Source organism: Harpia harpyja, chromosome 3 (assembly GCF_026419915.1).
Source record: "Harpia harpyja isolate bHarHar1 chromosome 3, bHarHar1 primary haplotype, whole genome shotgun sequence".
NCBI classification, from domain to species: Eukaryota; Metazoa; Chordata; class Aves; order Accipitriformes; family Accipitridae; genus Harpia; species Harpia harpyja.
In genome coordinates, this window is record NC_068942.1 from 71,700,266 (window position 1) to 71,709,200 (window position 8,935).

An 8,935-nucleotide genomic window follows, 5' to 3' on the forward strand; every position below is an offset into this window, starting at 1 on the left:
AGTCAGGATAATGACAGTTTACAGTTGCCACAAGCAGATGCACAAGTCAAAGCCTCAGAGGTAGGACATGTTCACAGTGACTCATGTTTAACACTAGTTCTCAAATTTACAGCAACTACAATCAAGTTAAAGATTCACTTTGACACTACTTTAACCACACTTCAACTTGAATAGACTGCAGCAGCACAGCCAGGAAGATATGCTCACACACAAAACCAGCCCATCTAGCATAACTAAGAAAACCAAGTCACTTAAATCTCAAAAGACAGTCAGTTAACACATCTAAGACATCTCAGGCCAAAACAATAGTTTATTTTGTTTTCAGCAACATCTCAACCATCAAAAAAATAAACTCTAACACAGATGGATGAAAGACTTCTCTACAGTGTAACTAAGTGGGCTCTGACCCCAGGGGTTTGAACTGGAGTGACATTTTATTATTCATCCAATAAGTTAGGAAGCATGAGAATAAAATGCTTTATTTCTGAGCTGGTATGAGGTCATCAATGGACTGGCCTTTTTCAAGGCGTTTTTCCATTTTAATGAGCAGCTTCACACCATCCACCACCATCTGCACCAGCTCCACTTCAGAGAAGCCCAGACGATCAGCATTGGAGACATCAAACACTCCTCCAACAGCAGCTGTGTCCACACCACCTGGAGCAAGAAATTTAGTTAGTACACTGACCACTGCTAGAGCAGGTGAGTCTATCTTTCTTCCCTCACCAGCTTGAGGTGGGAACACAGCAAGACAGTTCTCTACAAGCTGCCACTGCTGCCTCCTCCTACATGAAGGGAGATAAAGCTGTATGTGACTGCCAACATGAGCCACTGAGCATGCCATTAGGCCAGCTCTTTATTCTTTTAACCCATGAGCAATCTAACCTGCGGTCAGAATTACCACTGTAGCTATTTCCTAGCCAGAAGTTAAATCAGAATTCCCACCCCTGCTTACAACAGAACAGCTGCCACCAGGTTTACCTTAACTGGTGCTCAGAATACCACACAGAAGGACATACCTAGGTAGCCAGATACAGTAAGGTATAAGCAGAGCACTGTCATCCCCAACTGCTCCAAGATACAATTTTAAGGCTTGGTTCTCTCCATGTGCATTACGAGGATACCTTTTGGATGGTGTGACAGGCACTGCCAGTGTGAGCCAAGACATGGCTCTGGCTGTAGGCAGGCTTTTGCTGGTGTCTTAGGGCAGCCTGACTAGGACATCACTGTATCCTCTCACCTGTGCCTCGTTTCTGCAGCCGAAGCCTCTTGAGGACTTCTCCAAAACTCTCATGTTTCCCAAGGTTCGGTAGCTTGATGTGCACACCAGCACGGAGCCCCGTTCCAAGGTTGGATGGGCAGGTCAGGATGTAGCCCAAGTGTGGATTCCACATGAACTCATAGTTTTTGGTCTTGAAGAGAGTTTCTATCTATAAATAGAGAGAATGAATGTTTAGAGATTGTTCTCTGCCTGAAGGATGTAGGTCATCCATTAGTGCTCACTTACAGCTTCAGTTACATAGCAACAGCCACAACAGTTTGAACACCTATTTAAGTCAGTCACTAAGCCCCCTCCATTTCGAAAAAGGGCCACCAAGGGGCTTTTAAGGCCTTAATCTTGCTCCTAGCAGTGAGACAGGCTAAGTTTAAGCTACACTGAAATCTGAAATCACAATCTGTTGGGAAGCTTGATTTAGTACATGTCAAGCTGGCACATCTGTTAGGATTAGGGAAGGGCTGGTAAGGCTCAAGTTCATATCAAGACTAGAAGCTGAGAAAAGCATTCAGCCTAGAAACTTCAGTCCAGCTTTGCCCATCCACATTCAAGCACTTTCTCCTCCCTCCCAGGGTCTCTCAATGCTTGATTTATAGAACCATGTGGAAATCCTTTAAGTACAGTTTAGACACATCAGAGGACACGTTCTAGATTTCATAGCCACAACGCTTTGACAGTATAGGTGTTTCAGCCCTCACAGCTCTGGACCTCATCAGGGTGTTCCCAGAGACCCAGGCTATGAAGCACCACCATGCAGGACTCTGGAGGGGGCTTGAAAGCGTTTGCAGTCTCAGCTCTAACCCAACAAACATGTACCATTTGGACCTAGAGCTCAGGCAATATTGATTTACCTGTGTTAGCCCAGTACAGAAGCGGGTAAATACTTCCTTCATGTTACCACCTTTCTGCATGGAAATAACTCTAAGGTGATCCTCCTCATTGATCCAGACAAGGAAGGTCTTGTTATCATTGTGCCTAGGAGACAAGGCAAACAACTTGTTGTCTGTCCCACCTGACATTTTCAAGATAATTGTAATAGCACCAAATTACTCATCATTGTAGCTTTTATTTTGAGAAGCTCACTTAGTTGCTTCTTCAAAGAAATTAATTTTACTTCTTTTGTCCATGCAGGACCTAACAGAATTAAGCTTGTATTTTTTACCCTGCTCTTTTCAAGAGGTATCTAGAATTGGCCTGTATCTAAACAAGTCAGAATGAGTAGTAACATGACATTAGCCAGCCTAACAGTATCAAACCCTAAAATCCAGTCATCCCCCAGCTCGCTCATGGTCTGAGTTTACAAATTTAAGAGATTTCATCTGTTCAGCAGAGTTTGCAGAAGGGTGATCAGTACAGACTTTGAGACAGCCCTGTACAGGGATGTTTGTAATGACACCATGTTGACAGTGTATAACAAAGCCTTTCATCAGAATTTTGTCAGATTCTGTTAAACTGCACTTTATATCTTATCAGAGAACTAAGTTGAGTTTTCACTATTAATTTTAGATCGGGGCTCTTCAGAGATGCTATAAAAACCTCTGAACGCCAATGGGCCCCTTTTGTCCTAGCTTGCAGCTGGCAGCAAGTACTATTGTCAATATTTATCATGCTGATAATTTCTCAGCTTGATTAGGATCAAAAATTAACTAGTACCTGAGGAAAGTTATTTATGCAGACAACACTGAGAATTTACACTTCAAGCCTGTGGATTAGTCATGCTCAGATGACAGCACTATCTAGTGCTGGCAATCTGCAGGTAGATGATGCAATCTTAAAGGTGACCTACAGAAACAAAGCATGCTTCCTCTGGGTTGTACTGAAGCAGCTACAGTAATAAGATTGGAGTACTCCAGCTGATAAAAACCTAGCCCTTGGCTTACAAGGGAGCAAGTTAATTATGCTGCAGAAGCTCCTGAGATGCAGAGTTTTATGTAGGTGACCTATATCTGACAAGCAGAATCCTTCCATTCCACACCTCTGCACCAGTCAACTCATGTCACCAAGTCTCTGGGGGCAGGGGGGGATATCTTATCACTAGTACAGGTAAAGCCATACTAGTCCAGCAGAAGTGAGTTTCTGCAAGCAGAAGCGATGAGACTACAAGGGAGCAACTATGCATCCAGTCCGAGCTAAGCCAACACTATGGTTTTGTTACCACAAGTTACTCTTGCTCCTGGGACAAGAGCTGAATGTAGTAGCACATCTACTCCTTTAGAAGTTACCTACTTTCACAAACTGCTTCAATTATTGTCTGATGCTTCACTGACCTGTGCTGGATGGGTGAGCTCTGGTTACAGGCTAGCCAACTGGCTTGCTCCTACCAGCCCAGTGTGGTGCATGGTAACACTTGTCCAAATTCCGCTGGTTTAGATTCAACTTTCCCAGAGGATACCACACAAGTTTCTCATTAGATTCCATAATATGAGTTCAGAAGCTGCCATTTTGCCCAACAAAACAAGCCACAGCCAAAACTGCAAGATGTTTTTGCAGGGACTTTGTACGACTCCTCCCTTCCAGGCATACTCACCAGATACCCCTGGCATCAGGCCAATCTCGTGCCATCCCAGATGCCAACAGAAGAGGAGAAACTGGCTTGTCAAACAAGAAGTGATCATCAATCAGCTGCTGCTGCTCTGCATCAGTCATGTTCCTCAGAGCATAGTACTTCCCCTTGAGATCACCTTCCAGACTACTCAGAGCTGAAAGAGAGTTACTTTTAGGATGGGACCAAAGATGCTAGACATTCCCAGCACTTTAGAGACCACACACAAACTATGGCAGTGCCTGATCTGCTGGGTTCAGTTCCCCCCTTGCTTTCATCTGCAATGGCAATGCCTTTGTGGCATTACAGAACTTAAGGCAGTATCAGATGATTTGTCTGCACCTTCCAGGCTTATACAAGTAGCCTTTGTTCCCTTCGTGCAGTATAGAATCATTAGTGCTGCTTAACTGTAGAAGTGGAGTGCTTTCTTCCAAGGAGAATCAAGGTCATTAATGTAACAAACAGTATTCTAGTCAAGGACTGTTACCCTGCCCTTGAGAGGTTTTGGAACAACTACACTCTCAGTCTCCAGCACTGCACCTTGAGTGTATCCTTTCCTCTCATGTACTGGAGTTGGGAGGCAATAGAAAAGAACTGCAGCTGATGAGTTCCACTGAAAACTAGGGCTTACTACAGTCAATTGCACATTTGGAGCAAGACTACACCTCTAAGCAAGCTGAACATTAATGAAAGTCAATTAAAAGCAGCCACAAAATACTGCAACCATGACTCAAGCCCTGAAGTTGCTACATACCTATTACATTTCAGGTTTGAGCCATGATGAACCAACCTCTTTCCCCCACACACAGAGAAAGAAGCTTTCAAGATCAGCAAAGGTCAACTTAATGCAGTCTAACTTCCCCTCTGACAAGTGCTCTTGCTCTCAGCTACAAACTGCAATGCTGAGGCAGCTGTAATGCAATAAGCCTTTTTCAGGGAAGGCTCCATATTCAGACTAAGTCTTGAGGGAGGTGGCTTTTGCCAACTGCCTCTATTTTCAAACTGCAAAGAACACCTCTTGTGCAAAGGATGTAAGTAGTTTCCCCCATGCACCCGGTTCTCACTTTACCTTCAACGGAGAGCTTTTCAATAGCCCGCCTCTCTCCTCGACTACAATGCGGGGGAAGACAGAATCCACGGATGCTTCTACCAGTTCTGACACGGGAACTTAGCACGTAATTGGGATCCAGGTCATCACCTCCCTACAAGACAAAAAAAAACAGTGACTACAACCCTGTTGCCAAGATACCTACCCTAAATACATGTAGCTCCCATTTTATACTTGAGATATTGATTACTTGGCCTGTAAGCCAGTGTCTGTCTTCAGGACTATTTTCTTCAACATTAGCTCATGTATCTGTGTAACACAAGCCTTATTTTGAGGCTAAGTCTACAGCTACTAAGTAGTGATAGAAGACAGGGATACCACCAGACCATCAGTTTTATGTCCATTTCAGACATTTCTGGGCTCCTGTTACCCCTTCAGATCTGCAATCTAGAGATATCAACATGAGGCAAACCCTTGTTGTTTAGGTAGGTGTTTACTCTTACAAATAATAATTATTCACTACTGTTATCCAAAGCCTCTTATTTTCAAGATCACCTATGGCTAGCCAATCAACATGGCATTAGGAATTCCTAGAGTCTACAGTAACATTTGAAACCCACAAAATGGGCAGAAATCCTTACTCCTAGCCATAACAATCTCTACTCTATAGTATGAGACCACCAGGTGATATTTAAGATCCAAGATCAGATAGTAGAAAATGTTAAGTTTCACGACAGTCCTTGAGTCCTAGGACAGTGTTGTTTAACTTGACTGCTACAGCCCACAGTTCATGGAAATACATGTTGAACGTGTTTGGCATGACCTACGTTGCAGCAGCACATGAAGCAAGCTCCTGCTGCCTGCCAGCTGCCTGGTTCTACCCAGCTGCTGACATCCTACAGAAGCAAGCTCTTAAGTCTGATTGCACTGGACACACAGCCTGTGGGTCTGTGCTGGGTGAAAGTGAGGGGACAGAGCCCAAGCAATCAGTTTAGGCAGCTGCCAACAACTTTACCCAGTCCTCAGACCACTAGGCATCAGTAATTGATCAAAAGTTTATACCTGCAGGTTATCAGCATTCAGGTCAGTCTTGTGCTCATCAGTTGGTTTGTAGCCACCATGCCTGTCTTCAATAACTGGATCAAAGAGTTCCTTAAACACATCATAGGATTCTTCATCACCAGCTACGCATCCTACTGTCATTATGAAGGGATGCCCTGGAGTGGGAATAAAGTCAGAAGAGCTAAGTTTGGGTGATGTTTGGCTGTACTCCAACACAGCACTAACCAGGCAAGTTCTTTAGTGGTAGGTCTAGTCACTTAGAAATGCATTCTTACATAAAAACATTTGGAGAGACCCTACATTTCACACTTTATCCAGTTAGTAAAATGCAGTGCTATGGAAACCCATAGCTGTTGCCATTAAGCCACACTCATTTGTCAAGCTTGGTTTAGGACAAATTTGCACAGCACATCCAATTTCACTAGCTAATTTAGACCACCAGATAGAACTTTATGCCTAAACAATCATGCTTTGCTCTAAGCAAGCATGCTTTGCTTTTTTTTCTTTCTGCTACAGACAGAGCTGCATTTCTGTAGTCTGCTCATAAATACCACCTCCACAAGATTAGTTTTAAGTCACCATATTCAAAAGCACCAGTTACTTCAGCTGGCTCACACAAAATATTCTCAACGCATTTTACCAGGATTATCAACCCCAGTCTGAATGACATCATCCAGGGTGAAGCCACTGGGTGTGACTCTGTCTCTCAGTTTCTTGTATAAATCCAGGGTTAGAACTTTGGCCATGTGGTTGTTGTGGGTGCTCAGGTCCGGGTACTCCTCATCAGGAGGCAGTCTCTGATTATTTAGTTGGGCCATTTTGATATTGCTAGAGTAAAAATAAATACTGTAATGTTAACATGTAAACACATCTGCTCCCCCTTTTTTCATAGAAGTGCTAGAGAACATCAGGTAACCAGTTTGGAGTAGAAATAGACCAGAACAGCCAGGTAAGCCGACATTTTTCTTTCCCCCCCCCCAGTTGTGTTATAATTAAAATGCATTTGGTTTGGGGTTTTTTTTTTCCCCCTCCAGATTGAATGTATTTAGCAGAGCAGTTACATAATTGAAGTGTCTAGGAATTGATATGTCAGATCACAGCAAGGAACACGGCTTGATAGAACAAGGCCTCTTTTAATACAGCCATGCGTTTAGAGCCATCTCTCAATGCTTTATGAGATTTGCCTCTCAGCAGCTCAAGAGCTTTGGGTGCTGTTGTCAAGAAGCACTTCCAGTAAGGAGGGAGAACAGATCATTATGCAGATCTAACGGTCCCCAGCCGTTACCTGGGTTGTCAACCCCAGTCTGGATGACATCATCCAGCGTAAATCCACTGGAAGTCTGTTTATCCCTCAATTTCTTGTACAGGTCCAGGGTCAGCACCTTGGCCATGTGATTGTTGTGAACGCTCAGGTCAGGGAACTCGTCATCAGCAGAGTACTTCATCTTCAGGAGGTTGTGGCTGTTTGAGAAGGGCATGTCTGACCCTACCGCAGTCACTGGGGGAGAAAGAGGGGAAGCCTATCACTGGGGGCTTGGCAGGCCTCCGAACCGCCCGAGGTGTGCAGCCAGGCACCCAGACAAGGTCACCTTGGCCGTTGCTCCACCCGTGCCTTTTACACCTTTGCTGCCGCACCACCTTCCACAAGAGCCAGGAAGGAGGAAAGAAAAAGTTCTTCACCTCCACCAGCCTTGCCCCGTCCTTAAACGTCCCAGCCGCAGGGGCAGGGCTCTCCCCGCTCCGCCGGGGCACCGCCCAGGTGAAGGGATCCACCCAAGGTCGCGCAGCGCGGCCGTGGCAGCGCCGGGCGGTCCCCGCCGGCGGCTCTGGGGCGGGGGGGGGGGCGGCCGGGCCGCCGCGGGTCGGGGGGGTGGGGGGGCTCTGCCCCGCCGGGACCCCGGGCCGGGCGGCAGGTGAGCGGGGTGGCAGCGCGATGCCCTCGGCGGGCAATCGCGCCTCCTCCCGACGCCGCCGGGCTGGCGGGGGGGACGGGACCCGCCGCGCCCCGGCCCGACGGAGGGATCGCGCCCGGCGCCCTCCGCGCCCGCGGAGCCCCGGCTGCTCCCCCCCGCCCCCGACTTGGGAGCGGAGGAGTGGGAAGCATCCAACAAGCCATTATACAACAGACAGCTCCCTCGGGGGACCTGGCTGGGGCGAGCATATGTAACTACCCTGCTAAATACCGGGTTAATCTGGTTTTAGAGCGGGGCCCGCTCCAGCCGGGGGCAAGCCCGGTAAGCACCTGCGCCGCGCCCCGCGCCACGTCCCCCGCCCCGGCTGCACGCCGGGCGCCCCCGTCCTGCGCTGCCCCCCGCCGCGCCCGCAGCCCCGCTCCCCCTCCTCAGCCGGACCGGCTCCACCCCACACAGCGCAAAAAAATAAAATAAAATAATCTTATTTTAAAGCTGCAGGACGGCTCGGCTGCCCCGGGACTTACCGAGGGCTCCGCAGCCAAAGCAAGGACCTGCCTGCCCGCCCGCTCAGCGGCCCGCTGCTGCCCCAGTCGGAGTGGAGCCCCAGCAGCCGCCCCGCGCCTCTTTTATATAGAGCGCGACCCGCCGTCCCATTGGCCGCTATTTATAGCCCATTCATTCCATTGGGCCAGGCGCGGGAGGGCGGGGCGAGCGCCCTGTCGCTGGCCGGGCCCAGGCTTGCCGCCATTTCGCTTGGCCTCGGGGAGGCAGGGCGGTGTGGGGTGGGGGGCGGGCGGTGGGACTCTGCCGGGGCTGCCCCCCGCAGCGGAGAGGCAACGGCGGCCTTGGTGACTTCATTAAACACGTACACGAGTGCGGAGTCCATCTCCGCGTTCCATCGGCCAAGGGTTGTGCGCAGGTGGCGGTGCGGTTGCATACCAACACGGGCACATGGCCTGTCGCTGTTGAGGCTTCACACCTTGGTTGAGGATTCAGTAACGCATGTAATAATGCATCATCCTAAAAATAAGGGCTTTGTAGTGTCAGGACTGGCATGCCCTGAGTCGCATGAGTGATTAACTCCCCCTGAGTGG

The 8,935-nt window shown here is 48.0% G+C and overlaps 1 protein-coding gene across 2 annotated transcripts; it reads right to left on the reverse strand.

Moving 5' to 3' along the window:
* Positions 1–292: 292 nt before the first annotated feature.
* On the reverse strand, positions 293–8,487 carry CKB (creatine kinase B). 2 transcript variants are annotated; one of them, XM_052783289.1, is made up of 8 exons: positions 8,366–8,487; positions 6,569–6,756; positions 5,929–6,083; positions 4,888–5,020; positions 3,804–3,975; positions 2,128–2,251; positions 1,241–1,430; positions 293–657 (listed from the first exon to the last, which is right to left on the reverse strand). In XM_052783289.1, the coding sequence occupies exons 2-8, from the start codon at positions 6,744–6,746 to the stop codon at positions 479–481; spliced, it is 1,131 nt and encodes a 376-aa protein (XP_052639249.1). In that variant the 5' UTR covers positions 6,747–6,756; positions 8,366–8,487; the 3' UTR covers positions 293–478. The 2 variants fall into 2 exon arrangements, with proteins under 2 accessions (XP_052639249.1, XP_052639248.1); XM_052783288.1 differs by lacking the exon at positions 6,569–6,756 and adding an exon at positions 7,214–7,426 and having other exon boundaries at positions 8,366–8,486.
* Between the last annotated feature and the right edge of the window lie 448 nt (positions 8,488–8,935).